This window comes from Balearica regulorum, chromosome 19 (genome assembly GCF_011004875.1).
Source record: "Balearica regulorum gibbericeps isolate bBalReg1 chromosome 19, bBalReg1.pri, whole genome shotgun sequence".
Lineage (NCBI taxonomy): Eukaryota > Metazoa > Chordata > Aves > Gruiformes > Gruidae > Balearica > Balearica regulorum.
In genome coordinates, this window is record NC_046202.1 from 7,899,493 (window position 1) to 7,914,735 (window position 15,243).

The 15,243-nt window shown below is 45.5% G+C and overlaps 2 protein-coding genes across 5 annotated transcripts in view; one reads left to right on the forward strand and one right to left on the reverse strand.

The window, feature by feature from the left end:
- Positions 1-2,034, forward strand: POLR2J (RNA polymerase II subunit J). Its single transcript, XM_075771537.1, has 4 exons — positions 1-115; positions 302-391; positions 669-843; positions 1,529-2,034. Exons 1-4 carry the CDS (start codon positions 63-65, stop codon positions 1,562-1,564), a joined length of 354 nt encoding a protein of 117 aa, XP_075627652.1. The 5' UTR covers positions 1-62; the 3' UTR covers positions 1,565-2,034.
- LRWD1 (leucine rich repeats and WD repeat domain containing 1) overlaps positions 1,940-15,243 on the reverse strand; it is a 16,682-nt gene continuing 3,378 nt past the window's right edge. For all 4 annotated transcript variants that reach the window (XM_075771528.1, XM_075771531.1, XM_075771529.1 and 1 more), the window contains 14 exons: positions 13,835-14,069; positions 12,732-12,851; positions 11,105-11,257; positions 10,217-10,357; positions 9,231-9,572; positions 8,487-8,613; positions 8,129-8,238; positions 7,471-7,678; positions 5,808-5,880; positions 5,566-5,706; positions 4,791-4,888; positions 4,028-4,189; positions 3,139-3,263; positions 1,940-2,330 (listed from right to left, as the gene is read on the reverse strand). In XM_075771528.1, the coding sequence (XP_075627643.1) occupies positions 2,190-2,330; positions 3,139-3,263; positions 4,028-4,189; positions 4,791-4,888; positions 5,566-5,706; positions 5,808-5,880; positions 7,471-7,678; positions 8,129-8,238; positions 8,487-8,613; positions 9,231-9,572; positions 10,217-10,357; positions 11,105-11,257; positions 12,732-12,851; positions 13,835-14,069 (2,176 nt within the window). In that variant the 3' untranslated portion in view covers positions 1,940-2,189. The remainder of the gene's footprint in view (positions 2,331-3,138; positions 3,264-4,027; positions 4,190-4,790; positions 4,889-5,565; positions 5,707-5,807; positions 5,881-7,470; positions 7,679-8,128; positions 8,239-8,486; positions 8,614-9,230; positions 9,573-10,216; positions 10,358-11,104; positions 11,258-12,731; positions 12,852-13,834; positions 14,070-15,243) is intronic.

Consider the following 15,243-nt stretch of genomic DNA (forward strand, 5'->3'; position numbering starts at 1 on the left):
CGGGAGCGAGCGGAAGTGACGTTTACGAGCGCCGTGGTAACGGCGGGGCGAGCGGCGGCGGGATGAACGCGCCTCCGGCCTTCGAGTCCTTCCTCCTCTTCGAGGGCGAGAAGAAGTGAGCGGCGGCGGGGAAGCCCCTGGTTGGGCCGGGCCGGAGCCCCTGGTTGGGCCGCGGGGACCTGGGGCTGGGGGGGGAGGCCCGGGCTCCCCGAAAGGGGAGCCCGGGCCTTCCCCCCCCCAGCCCCAGGTCCCCACCGAGTCGCTCCCTGAGGCGCTGTGGTAACAACCTGTATTCACTCAGGATCACCATCAATAAAGACACGAAGGTGCCCAACGCCTGCTTGTTCACCATCAACAAGGAGGACCACACGCTGGGGAACATCATCAAGTCGTGAGCTAAGGGGGAAGGGGGGGGGGGGGGGGAGGAAATTTTGGGGGGAGTTGGGGCTTTTTTTTTTTTTTTTTTCCCTTCGAAGTTGTGATAGATGTTGTCAGGGTAAAGCAGCACTTGTCTAAAAATGAGGGAACAGCCTCCACAAACACGTTCATAATGCTGTTTGCAGGTATGTTGGCAAAGCCCAACAGAAACATAGGGTTTTTTAATTAATTTTTTTTTAATAAAAAGTATTTGTGCTGCCTGGCTGTTCACTGCTGCTTTCCCATTCCAGGCAGTTACTGAAAGACCCCCAGGTGTTATTCGCAGGGTACAAGGTCCCACACCCGCTGGAACACAAAATTATCATCCGGGTCCAAACCACCCCCGATTACAGCCCCCAGGAAGCTTTCACCAACGCCATCACAGATCTGATCAGCGAGCTCTCCCTCCTGGAGGAGAGGTTCAGAGTAAGTTTCTTTTTTTAATATATTTTTAATTGCAGGGAGCTCATACACACTACCCCATTATTTAAAGTATCTTAGAGCTGCTACCTCATGGCAATAAATTCATCAAAGCCGCGCAGTGTTGGGTTACCCAGCTCCTGTCAAGGCATGGTGGAGCCTGGCTGCCCTTAAGGGTTATTTGCATGGCCCAGCAAGGGTTCAGTGGTGCTCTGTAATTCCTTAAATGGCCAGCATTGGCTTTCTTGCAGTCTTATTAGTGTAGAAAACAATTTTCTATTCTTCCAAGTGTTTTTTCTTTTATTCTCCTGCCAAAAAGCTGCACAGTAGGTTTTTTTTTTTTGGACTACTTTCCATTGATTCTGCTCAGCTGTGTAATCGTATTTATTTAGCCTTGGATTTTTTTTTTTTTGAGATATAATCTGCCTGAAACATTATTCACACACAACCAGGGGAACTATGAGTAGGAAACACTCTATATTGTGTTCTTTGATGTGCTGGTAAAGGTAACAGTGCACCAATTTTCTATGGTTTGATCTTAATTTAAGTATTATTTTTCTGGATGGTGTAGAAATTTCCACTGATGGCTTGCAGTTGTTGTGTTTCATAGAAGACTGGTATGGTTCTTTAAACTAACCTCCTCTGGCTCAGAAAGAGCTCGTGTCTTAGTGCATGTCTCTCTGTTTTACAGGTTGCTATTAAAGACAAACAAGAAGGAATCGAGTAAAATCACCCCCTTCAGAGCGGACTGTACTTCTGAGGCAGAATGATGTGTGTGGCGGCTGAATGCTATATTTAAACCTCCATTCATGGCAAATATTTTCCTCCTTGTCCCACTGCTGTTTAATTTTTGACAGCAGTGGTGATATTTTGAGGGATATTTGAGACAGGCGCTTTGCCAAGAGGATAAATGTCTTGTTTGATGTGATGGATAAGTCATTAAAATGATTTCTACTTTTCTAATTGGAGCCTTAAGGCAAATATTTGTACTGGGCTGTTGATGAGTTTATTGTGAGTGTACTTTCAGAATGAGAAGCTGCCGCGTGACAGCAGTGGATGAACTGTCTGCTTTTCCTTTTCAAGAAGTCTAGGCACTGCCAACTGAACTGGTATTTTGTTTTATTAAGTGTCATTTCTATAAAACAAATGCACAAATTGTGAAAACTTACAGTAAAAGAAACCGGATGTTTACAATGACTTGATGAGTTTAACAAACTCTTACTTTTTTTTTTCTTTTTTCTTTTTTTCTCTTGCACGTAATAACTGGTCTAGAAAACTGCATGGTTACATGGGTAACAGTCACTAATACTGCACTATTTCAAAGCACGGGAATGAAACTCTGTTACAAAGAACTATGACTTCTTCCAAATTGCTGTTATGTTCACACTAGTTAGAACAACAAGGTAAGTAAAAGTAGGGTCTGATACCACATTGTTTATTAGGACTTCAGTCAGCTGCTCCCCATTCACTTGAAGCTCTGGCCATTTGAGAATCTACGAGGAGAACAGAGTTTGGGTAGGAAAGGAAGGGTGGTATTGTCTCTGAAAGCAGGAGGGTGTTAATTACTGCCAGGCCTGGTTCGGGGATTGAGCCTCTGGGGTAGCTGCACCAAAGGCTCTTCCCCTGTCTGAGGGAGGTGGTGCAGCTTTACGATCCCCCTCCTAAAGGAGCAGGGGTTAATGCAGAGGGACTTGATCAGAAAGGGAAAAAGTGAAAGCAGCTGGAACTGACTGTTGACTTGGGCAACATGTTTGCAAGAAGCTTATGGAACACTAGGTCGCCTCATACATAAATATTATGATAGCTCAAGACCAGGCTCTGGAGTGAGAGCTTTTGAATGTGTGTGTGATGGTTCAGAGCCTTCACCAAGCAAGGGAACAGTAATTGTCCAAAAGACAACTATCACCGCAGGCCAGGGAAATACCAAGCCAAAAAAAAAAAAAAAGCGGTGTGAGCATGCAGAAGCAGCGAACCCATCAGGGAAATGGCGTCTGTGTGCTGGTATTGTCAGGCTCTCCAGTTTGACCACTAATTTTTTTACAGCGGGCCCTTCTGCTAGGAATAGTTGCCAAGCTGCAGAACACAGGAGCAAACAGACTTGCTTTACAGCTCCTCATTCCTGTCACTGTTGTGTTTGTGTGAGATTTGAAAGATGGCCTTGGTCATGCTCTGGAGATTGCTTTTAATTGCTTGTGCGTGTTAGGTAAAGAAAACCGTTGGCAAGTTCTGGTGTAAATCTGCTCCACGGGGGAGGGAGAGAGGCCCAGCTCTGCCCCAAAGGGTAAATTAAATGAGCCCTACCTGGGTGGGTGGGATCCTCTTGTCAGAACGTTTTCCCTTTGCAGACCTCCATGCTGTGGTGTAGTTTGAGAGGTTGTACATCCACACGCTTCCGTTCTCATCACCGCAGAAGACGTAGTCTTTTGCTGTAAGACCAAAGGAAGAAGCTGGAAAACAGGTGCAGCACTGTGCCTCCATTCTGCTATAAAGCAGAGCTCAAGCCAGTGTCGTAGGCTCCCAGCTGAGGACAGCACATTTCAGCAAAACTCTTATTTCCAGCACAATTTCATCTACCTTGCTCTGAAAAATTTATTTATTTAAAGATAAAATGGCTATCTTACTCTAGTACGGAAAAGCTAGTGATAAATGTTTTGGGACTTCTTCTGACTGTTTGGTTTTGGAAAGGGGTGACCAAATCAGCTTTATTCCTTGTGAGTCTTAAAAGCCAGCTGCCCTGTGTGTGGGACTCCTGGCCCTCACGCCGGCCGCAGTAAGCACTAGAGCGGGTCTAGGAAAGCTACAGGGCCGAGCCCTCAGCTCTGTCTGCTTTGAAGACCTGTACAAGGAAGATGACGTTGGCACTGTACAGTCGGTGTAACACTGTAAGCCCGAGCCGTTCCCCTGTTGTATGGCAGATGGTATAGCTGCATTCACGTAGTGTAGTATTTATATACAGCTGGTGCTGGGCTGCGTGTTGAGCCGAGGGCTCTTGCTGCTCGCAGAGGGGAGACCAGACCCGCTCTCTCACGGGGACTGAAATGCAGGCCTCTGCCTCCCACTACGGGCTCCTCTGACGGGCAAAAGGGGAGGCAGCCACAACCCTTCAAAGTAAATCTTGACCTGTGTGGCCCCCTCTGCTACGGTGACGGGTACGGCCTTGCTGCGTGCCCCGAGGAAGGGTGCTGCCTACCTGGGCAGGTGCTGAGTGTCAGGTAGGACAGGTCTGTCACGGACCACTCCAGCTCAGCTAGAATAACTGCAGAAACTGTTCGCTGGCATCCTTTCCCCTTTGCGTCAAAAGACCGACTCCAGCTCCATAAGTATATGCAACCTGGTTTAGAGCTCTTGGAAACTGGGGAAGAAAGAGGGGCGAGGCTGTGTCAGTTGCCGAGAAGCGAGATGCCTCAAAATAAAGGCTGGCCTCTGGTGAGGGTGGTGCACCCAGAAGGTGTATTTTTAAGACATGGGACCTGATACCAACAGCAACTCTTTCTACCTCCTTTACCTGATTTCAGGATAATTGGAGGCTGCGGGGGGATTTTCAGTCCCACACTTACGTTCCTGAGCTGTAGAACAAGCACAAGCTCTTCAGAAGGCCCCAGCCCATGCTTTAAGCACTCTCCCAGATGTGGGAGCCCCCAGTTCCCCTGCAAAAATAATACTGCTGCTACCGGCCCTTGAGCAGAAAGGAGCTCTCCTCTCTTCTGCTTCAGCTCTCAGGGATGGCTCCATCTGAGTTCCAGCCCTGCCCAGACCTGGGTTTGCACCGTAAGCCCACATTTTAGGGAAAAGTGACTCTGGGAGACAACTCCATTCTGTGTAGCCCCCACAAATCTGAAGAAGAGGTAGTCGCACCCCATTCAGTCCCTCTGCTCACCATGCTGGCTTCAGCCTGCCCCACGCTGAGGTGCCTGACTGTTTTTCTGGGATTAGGCTATTGTGCTTATACTCACCAATGACATCATCATTCAGAAAAGCCAAACCGTCAACCCTGTGAGATGTTGTCAAGCCCCCATCCTCATCGGGAAACTGGAATATGGCTTCAAAGGGCCTAGAGCGGGGGGAGGGTGAAATGAGTCAGCTGTGGAGGGCACTTGGGTACAGACCCCAGAAGGAAATTCGTGGGTTAGTGAGCCTCTTCCAAACTCAGCTGCGTTCCCACTTGAACTTACGCTTTCGGCCACCTGGGATTATTAATATAGCAGGAGCCCATTTGCTTAAGAGACTGCTGTTTTACTTCGTGTGTTTTTGTAGGCATCAGGGTTAGTGTATGTCACCAGGGCAGGACTTCACGTCTTCTAATTTTTTTTCTGTGCTCCGACAGAGTGCCAGTTTCCTGGGTAACCTCACGTACCAGAAGCAGGGTAGGTCTCGCTGAGACTGGAACTTGATCCAAGAATTTACACTCCCTTACACTACTCCACGATGATACGCCCTTACGTGTGAGGCTATTGTATTACTCATGTCAGCCCTCCTTCAGAGCAGCCTGCAGCACTCATAGAACAGCGCATCACTACAAGCCCATGGCTGCTAGCTTTGAAAACTCCTTTAGTGTTCTGCTAGGTTTGTTTTTTTTTTTCTTGCTATTATGGGGTAGGGAGCATGTTTTAAGTTTGACAGGACATGCTGCTTTTGCTCAGACCTCCTCAGTTAGAAATGAATCCTTTGCTAAAACTACCTCTTCTTGTTATGGAAAGAAAATGCATGCCCACAACTTTGGGTTCTCACCTGCTTTTTTGTTCTTTGTCCAGTTTTATATTCCAGGCAAAGCAGCCGTCTTCACAGCCAGCCAGCAGGTACTGATCCGGGCAGGTGGGGACCAGGGCAATCCGTAAGGGGATAGAGAGCGCTTCCAGCACTAGCAGCTGGCTAAAACAAAACAAAACAAAAAAGAACCGGCAGTTAAGTGGTGCTGCGACGTGATAGTTATAGGCTCCTGGACTGGCCACATCTGGTTTTTGAACCTTTACCTTGCTTTGAAATTGTAGTCACAGTCTGGAATCCCAATATCCCAGAGTGCAATTCGCTTGTCATAGGATGCAGCTGTGGGACACAGAAGAGAAGCAGGTAGTGACACCGCTGCTCATCTGGCTCTTCTCCTGCTAGCTGGCAATTCTACCTGTGTCACAGGCTGTAACGCTCTACGCCTGTGGCATCAGAGAGCTCATTAAAGCACAGCAACAGTCACCGAGGCTCCTGGCTCAACATCACTTCACAGACATTGTCAAACATGCACGGTCAGTAATTTGCATTCTTATCCTGTGCTCTAAGAGGAGCAGATAAAAGAAAGTTTGTTTCCCGGTGTCCATTACTTAAATTGTGGCTTCACAAGGTCATTAATTAGTGTTCCTTTCAGCTCACGTTTCTGGTCCTGGGTTCTAGTGGAATCTTAAATATGAGCTCCAACCTCTACTCTCGGGCTGACACCACTTTATTCTACCTATCCACAGGTTCCTGTGTTCACAGCCACAGCAGCTCCCCTTGGGAAAGTTAGGCACTGATGTAAGTGTGAAAGACAACGTCTTTTTCACCAAGCTGATATACTGACAGCAGAAACAATCCTAAGAGATTACTCAGAGTAATCTGGATCCTAATCAGATGGCATCCCTCAAACTCAAAGTAAACGGTTAGTGTCCAGTCCCCCAAACAGGCATGCAGAAACTCTCGCTTTATTACTATACATTTTTCTATGCAATATAACGAGCCTTGCTGTCCACACCATTACATGGATGTGCTGTCAACCTCCTCATCCCTCTAGGCTTCTGCTTTTTGCACTTTTGGGTTTCTTCTTGAAAAGTATCCAGTATGGATACCAATGTTTTTAAAAAAAATTTCTCCTTTTAATGGTTCACATAGCAGTCTAACCACTCCAGGATGTGGGTAATTGTAGGTTAGAGAAACAATGCGCTGCGGGGTGCAGGTGTGGTCCGAATGGCTCTGTAACAGCTTACTTTACAGGCCTGACAATGCAGCTGCAATTTGTAATATGATGGCTCATTTCCTAGCAGTCCAAAAGCCTCAGCCTCTGTGGGCCCTACTGGGGCAACGCTCTCTGCTACATCAGGACCAGAATAAAAAATTTCTGAGGAGGCACAGAACTAAAAAAAGAAAAAAAAAATTCATTTATTCAAAAGCGATTAAGCACATAGTTATGCTCGTTGGAAAAAATGAAATCCAACAGCCCGTTATACGCTGCCTTGCCCCTGTTGCCATGCTTGATGAGAGCCCTGCCAGCTGACCGCTCGCTGCCTGGCCCCCAGCAGGCTGCTCTGGCTATCATTCTTCTTACTCATCCCTGCGGAACGGATCCACTACTGGGCTTGTTTATGGCTAATGTGTGCCTGACAGCTGCTCTGAGAGCTACTGAGAGAGAAACAGGAGCTGCTGCACCTCAGCTGAAGAGTCAGGCTCTGTGGCTGAAACAATTTGTACCTTCTGTAGATTAGTGCCACAGGAGACTAACAATGCTCTCTCCATAATGTCTGTCCGTGCTTTTTTGTATGCGTGTGAGGTCCCTGTAAGTATTCACCTACCCACACCTGCTTGCACTGGTGACAATTCCCCTTGTTAAGGAAGCCCAGCCTTTTCTAGATCAAGTACTAACACTAAAGAGATTCTGAACCAGAGACTTACTGAAGAGGTGAGTTTCTTGAGTTGGGCTGAAGCAGACAGTAGCAATGGGCTTTTTATGAGCCTTTATCTCTCCGTAGCAGAAGTCAGCCGCCACATGGATCAGCTTGACGATCCCTCTCCTCCCAGCAGCCGCCAAGATATTATGAGATTTTTTCCGACTGTCACTGATTACCATTGTGAGGGTTGTCCATGCGACACTGAAAAACTCCTAGGACAGAAAGAGAACAGCCAGCAGGATGGCTGTTAGCTCAGAGATAAGACAACTATCACAAGAGCTATTCAGGTGAAATGACACGACTATTTGAGCTGGAGCATCGAATCTCAAAACAACCCTCAGAAGAACACAAACTATCAAAACAGGATGTTTATTCCTCTATGCCGTCAAGCAGTCCTAGCAGCCTGGATACACATACGTATGCCTGCATGAGGAGAAGAGAGGCAGACTAATCCTTTAAACTAATAAAAAAATAAACCAAACCAGGCTAAAAGGATAAGTAAGAAATATTTACTATCCATCTTCATGCCTTTAAGATCTGTCCACGCTAATGTTTGAAACTCTTTCAGAACTCTTTGTAATATATATTATGTTTACATATATGTAATTATAAAGGATTACAGTATTTCCATTCAGTGCTTACTCTTCCCCCTTGCAACCTACCTCTGTAGCCACCTTATACTTTTTCAGCACCGTTCCTGTCTCACAATCAATCAGACAGATGGATTCCCCTCCACATGTTGCCACAGTTCTGGAGGAGCTCACAATGGGATCTGAAAGATGAAAAGAATAGGTGAGAAGTTCCCAGGTTCACGGATAACACACGAAGACTGCAGCTTATCACTGCCTCTGGTGCTCTCCCAGTCTCCTGTATTCAAAGTCAAAGAAGAAGTATGTAAGCAAGTCTCTTCCTGACAATGGAGACTACAGCTTGAAGGAGCAGGGATCTAGCGCATGGAGTCCGCTGGGATTCCAGAGCCGGGTGGTTCTGGGAATCCTGCAAACCTCTTTAAGAGCTCACCTTTCCTGGCTCCACAGTCTAGCAATGGCTCGAAGACACAGGACCAGAGCTGCGTTTTAAAATCCTCGCGGCTGTTGCCTTTACTGTGACACTGAAGAAAATGCAATGGCTCTGCACTGACATCCTCCTACAATAAACCATCCACATTTAGAAAATTCATTCCCCTGACAGTGGTTTGCCTGTGATTGCCTTGACAGAACCCTCTACTGAACACAGCAATCTGAGTTAAACTGAAGTATTTTTCAGCCCTTCTGTGCTACAGAGAACAGGAGAGACTGAGGTGCCACCAATGCTCAAGACTCCTAAACCAGCGGACAACTGTTTAGAAAAGATGTGCCCAGCAGACCCCAGCAGTGAACCCCATTTCCTGCTGCAGAGAAATGTGAAAAACCTTTTAGATCCCCACTGGTCTGAGCTGAGGGGGAAACACCTTTCCCCATGCAGCCATCAGTTTGACCTGAAAGCAAGTCATGCCAGTCCCATTTCCAGGAACAGGCTTTCAGTGCACCACCTCAGAGCGCTGGTCCATCCATCCCCTGCATGGGATTCACTGTCTCCAAGGGGGGGCCTTCCCTGATGCCTCTGAGAGATTTAAAACAACAAAACAAAACAAAACCTGTAACTTACAATATATCTGGCCAATTACAAGCTCCAAGCTGTGTAGAGCTCTGATGAAACCTGAATGCAGCTCCTCCCACTAAACCAAGAGGCCAAAAGCCAGTCCCAAGGGGCTGATGAACGTACCTTGCCCTTGGAGTTCTTCACTGGAGTCAAGCTAACAACTCCGTTGTCCTGCTCCTGGCTTTTCTGTTCCCCTGTCAGCTGGCTGGATCTTCTGTTGCTTTGCCCCTTGGGAAACTGCTCTCCATTCTTATGTGTCCCTTCAGCTCCCTGCTCAGGGGTTGCCTCTTTGGCTGGCTGGTTCGATGTTCTTGGTTTATCAGGAGCTGGGTCATCCTGCGTATGGCTGGACTTTCTGGGACTAACTACAGCCTCCTCCTCGGTGTTCGCCTGGGACTTGGACCTTTTGTTTCCAGAGCCTGGTTTTGAATTATTTCTCTTCCTCTTGCTGGGTGTTACCGTGACCTATAAGGCATGTTGTCAGTTTCTGCAGAAGGTTTGTAGCTTTCCCGAGATGTGCAGATGATTTGTAAGTCAGAGATATTAATTATTCAAATGCAAGTGCCCTCCCATGGTTACAGACTGGGTTTCAAGAATCAGACAGCCCAGAGCTGCAGAGTTCCTAGAGGCAGAAGCTAATGAAAAATCACACAGCCAGCCACATTTTCATCTCCCTTCCCTTGACCTATTTACTTGCCATTTACATATGTGGAAAAACAAATCTGGCCCATGGACCGAGGGGCTTCGGTCTGCAGCCGTTTCAAAGAGGGCAAGCACCATCACAGCCTGGCCATGCATCAGCCCAGTTCTCTCATTAAAAATATCCCTTCCCCAAAGGAGAGGTGGAGTCAGTAGGACTATACTCATGAAATCTTTTGGGTCTCCTATGAGAATGGAAGCTCTCTCCTCTTGGAGAGCAACCCAACCTTCACACTGCTGGGAAAGCTTCAATCTGGCCATAAAAAACAAGCCTCAGCTGTTGAACACAGGCTGGAGCCTGGGTCTGGCCCTACAGTTACCAAAGGGTCATAAATGTAAACTGACAAGTGCTACTGAATTCGTAAGAAATAAAAAAGGACATTGTTAATGTAACTGGAAAAATCATGTACCTGACCCACGTCCTCTGCAGCTTCCCTGGGGCTTTCTGTACTTTCTTCCTCATTCTCATCCGTATTTTCCTCTGGTTCGGGATCTGTGTTTAATTCCAGACCCAGTGAGTATGCCAGAAACTCTTCTGCAATCATTTTCACCTTAGAAGCAAATATATGGATATGTTAAAAAAAAAAAAGGACAAAAAGCAACAGCAGTCAAACTCTGAGGTATAATGACAAGAGCTGCTTGTCATTACACAAGAATTTTTAATATCTGCTTCCAGTATTCCACATGAATTTCACAAGTGATGGAGGAGTCCTCAGCTGACAGCCTGCAGGCCAAGTCCTCTGCTGACATATCATGACCCAAGAACTTCACTTTGTCATGAACATCCAGGGTATGCATTTGCAAAAACAACAGCACAGCAATGAAACGAGACAAAAGAGAGACGGAAGCCTCAATTGTACGTATGCACATACAATTAAAACATATGTTACAGACTAAATGGTATCTTTCCACTCTGCAAGTAACTATGGTTCTGTCATTATCTTTTCTCCTTTCATACAGCTTCCATCAAGACTAAAGGTTGGCATTAGAGTTATTTGCAAACCATTAAGTATTAAGGATACTGCAGGATTGTTAATTAGTACAATTATAATTATTGTTTATGAATTAAAAAAAACAATGTTTAATGACAGTCATTGCAACTTGGTGCACACTTAGTCCTACCGCTTCTGTAACTGCTTAACAAGGCAGTGAAGAAACCCGAAAAAGTGATACCAGCTGTCTGCAAGACTCCTGATACCCTGAACCCAAATCCATAGAGCATTCTCATCAAATCTGTTCAGAATCGGGCTGCAGAGTCCTTGCCTGAAGAACAGGAGGGTGAGTGAAGTGTAACCTACCCGCCAGCGGGTGAATTCACTCAGTGAGCTGGGTCCGTGTACTACATTGGTTTGCACTGACTTCAGGAACTTCTTCTTGATGGACTTCACTTGCTCAGCTGTGTATTTCTCAGGAAGCTGGTCACGGAAGAATTTTTCCCAGTGAGCAGTAACCTAGGCAGAAAGACTGAGTTTATTCAATGGAATACTACAGAAAACCAGAGCAGAAAAGCACAAAAGTACTTGTGAAAGCATTTAAGAAATTGCCAACCCTGAGGCTCTGCTAGCTACATGATGTCACTGCTTCCGTTTATTTTATCGGTGTTCAAACCACCACTTCAGCTGACAAGAAACCCAGTTCCCCTGAGTGTGGCTAAGCAGATACCACCAGCATGGACCCAGAGCAACTCCTGATTTCATGCCTCTGTATCCACAGCAAATGGTCTTCAGGAGTCTTACACTGTTCCCTACTAACAGGGAGTACCTGACAGATAATTAATTTATTATAATAGGCACAGGATAACAGGGATGTCCAAGTTTTCTTGTAGTTCAAGTGCATGCGTGAGCAGGACTGGTCCCTATTAATAAAGATACCTCAACTCCAAAATGCTTCTGAACTATAGGCACAATCATGCAGATGCTCAGCTATCAGCACGGTTTCCCATCTGAGAGTTTCTGGTGGGCAGTAACGCATCCATAAGCATTTGGACCCAATAGACATTTTACATTCAGACACAGCAGAAAGAAATGGACTGCCAGATACAAAGAATACCATCCGGGAAAGGTATCTGGGGCACAGAGACCAGCACAAAATGAACAGCACGGGGGAGCATTTGGTGTCTCATTAGACAGCCAACCATGCCCAGTTGCCTGGAGGATAAGAGGCTGCGCAGCCCTCACCAAGACCCTTTGAGGTACAAGGTATTACACAGATAACAGCACAATAAGCCATCCCAGTCTTTAGTATTTGATCTCTCCACCACTGCTACACAGAAGGAATGAATAAGATCAACTAACTAGAATACAAATGGCAAGAGCAGTACTGCACAAAAAAAAAAACCAAACTTTTTTCATAATAGAACAATAATTTTGCCCAAGATCACAACATGCTTTGTGGGGACAATCTGTCAGGAGCTAAACTGTGCACGTAAATGAGTGAAAATACAGTTCCAAACATGCACAGCTGAAGAAGAAAGAACAAATCCTTGTTCCTGGTGTACATACGAGAAAAAGCAAGACTATTCTGAGCTTGGTTTTGTGCTCTCCGTTCCTGGGGCCAGGGCAGTAACGTAAATTAGATGGGGAGGTGTATGCAGCTGTTATGTCAGCACCAGGCTTCTCCCATTTTTGAAAGATAATCGGAGTGACCTGAAAAACTAGAGGGTCAGACACAGACCGTGTTGGCCCTGCTCCTGTGATTTAAACTGAAGGCAGAAGTTGGCTACACAGAACAGGTAGAGCAAAGCACTGACCAGAGAAAGCAGTAGTAAAACATTTACTAGGTGGCTCATACCGCAGGCTGTGCTCAGATCATACCAGAATTACTGTTAATCGTTTCAAGCGAGTTTGCAACTTTGTCATTAAACTGAGCATCGTATTTTGTTAGTTCTCAGGTGTTTCGAGATTAAGAAAATATCACACATTTTACCTTGCTGGTGAGCTTACGGCTATTGACACGCCTCACATGATTAGCCAGTTTGGTTATATCCTTGCCATTGAGTAGCCGAAGATTTTGCAAAAGAAACATTACTTTATAATCATCGTTGAGCTAGAAAGAGAAGACATCAGTTACAAAAATTGTACTTGCTTTAGCTTTAGTTCTTTATTAAAATACAGTCAAGGATAAGAAGAACATATTTAGCCAGGAAAAGCCATTTCATAAAATGTCCTCAGCATTTCCAATTCGAATATCACCTTTTAGTTGTAAATTAATGTTTTCCTACGAGTTGGGACAAAAGACCTGGCTCACGCTTACGCAGTACTAACATCCAACACAAGGTGGTGGCCGTGTAACCAGCCTCATCTGCTCCGGCCTGAGTGCCACGCAGGGTATTCCTTCACATCCTTTAACTCTGAGCAGAGGAAGGCCTGCCCTGCCTACAGTAAACGAATACCAGCAGGGCTGCTTTGGGTCAGGTGCGGTTTAGGTCAGACCAGTTCCCCAATCCAGTTTACCATACAGCCACACATACATTTCTGCCAGCATGCAACAGCAAATAAGCACCCGGGGATGGCGATGGTGGCTGATACCAGTTTAAAGCACAAGTAAAAATGCAGTTTCGGATGCTTGAACTGTACAGTTAGCAGAGCTTCTTGGGAGAAGTCAGAAAACCTAAACTAGACTAATCACCAAGTTTAACCCCTCATCAGAGGGCCAAGTTTGCTCCTCCAGAACACAAGAGGCACTAAAACTAACACATGAGAAGGACATTTCCACACAGTCACTACTGTATTTTACACAAGCATGAGCATAAGATATCCCGCCTGATAAGCTACCTAAGATGCGACTCTGCCCTGGAGAATCAGGAGTTCAAGATACCCAGATTTTAATATCTGTGTGGTTTTGGGCAAGTCACTTCTGCAGGTTGCAAAATAGCGGCACAAACTGGTGAAGGGGCACAAAAAAACTGGCTGCTTTCTCAGATGCCCTAACACTTGCTGCCTAAGAACAGTATGTTAGAACTAGGCATAACTGCTGCTTGTTTCCCCCTCTGTTTAATGCTTAGCTTGTAAGGATGGGAGGTAACTCACTGTCAAGTACACATTGTTCTCATAGGTTAGCTCCTCGAGCAGAGGGAACTGTTTCAGAGCAGTTACATCTTCCAGTTTGTTGTTGTTGCAGTTTAGGACACGCAGATCAGGCAGGGTTAGACTGTTGGGAAATTTGTCCAGTAAATTATCAGAGAGATCTAGTTTCTGCAGATGCCTCAGACGGGAAAACAAACGTGGGTCTAAGTCTCCAGTCTTCAACTGCAGCTTGGACAGGCTGAAAACAAAAGAGAGCATGAACTATCTGCAGTTCATCAGAAAAACAAGTGCTGACTTTCACAGGGTACAAGGTCCCACCTGGTGGCACCTCTCAGTCTAGCACAACTCGCTGGTAAATCTAACCAAACCCGCTTTTTCTTGTCTGCAGCATTCTGGACTGCAAGCACACATACATGGAAAAGATGCTGTGTCTGAGCTCACAAGACACCATCAGAGACTCAAGTCTACCAAAGTATTTGCAGTACAATTAACATGCAACCCAGATAAACCTCCTGTGGGTAACAGAGCTGGCTGTGAGCAGTGAATCACCAGAAAACTTCTTGTTCATAGAAAAAATTACTACACCTCTAACAATTTTGGTATTTTATTCCTTCGCAACATAAATTCAACAAAACAAGCTGTGGCAACACAAGACACTTATTCACTACACCATCAGTCTACCCCATCCATAGAATGCACTAGATTAATTATTTCACTCATTTTTTAGAAATCACCATCTCAGAAATGGTGTAAGCAGTAAGCCTACAGTGATTCCAAAAGGCTAGTTCTGTCCTCCCCCTTGCTTCCTGCTGACACTTGCACGCAGACGATGTGGCAAATCGGATCAGTTTGCTAATGTGGCTCAAAACTTTTCTTCTCTGCATTAGAAGTTAAGTTCAGGCCAAGTGCAGAGTAGGTCCCCAAATCATTTGGCTGTTTTCAAAGAACTAACTTCCCCAAAAAGTGTTTTTTCCATTTCTTTTATGGTGAATTTTGCTGCAAAAACTTCCAATGGCAAATATGGAAATCTACTTAACAAAATCCTAAGGCTGCCACCAAAGCAAAAGCATTCTGTCCTGAAAGAGGAAGTAAGTGGTACAATATTTATGAAGAAAAAAAATAAAATAAAATACCTCTTCCCTGTAAAAAAGTGAAAACTGCATATTATAAGAAGGGTGATTTAGACATGATTAGATCATTTAGTTGAGCTACAGACGGAGCTTCTAGTCCTGACAGCCAACATCTCTTGAGGACAGAAGCCTGAGTTCCTTTAACAAATGGAATCTCCATCTCTAATGATTAGTAAACGAAGGCCTTCTAACTATAAATGAAGTGTGAATAAATGAGGTAAATAAAATTAGGAAGCAAGACCACTTCTCCTTCGCTTGTCATCTCAGCAGCCTAACCAGCCA

Coding starts and splice junctions, on each gene's coding strand:
- POLR2J (XM_075771537.1), top strand. CDS start 63: ATGAACGCGCCTCCGGCCTTCGAGTCCTTCCTCCTCTTCGAGGGCGAG. Junction 392..668: donor CTGGGGAACATCATCAAGTC/GTGAGCTAAGGG, acceptor TTCCCATTCCAG/GCAGTTACTGAAAGACCCCC. Junction 844..1,528: donor TCCTGGAGGAGAGGTTCAGA/GTAAGTTTCTTT, acceptor TCTGTTTTACAG/GTTGCTATTAAAGACAAACA.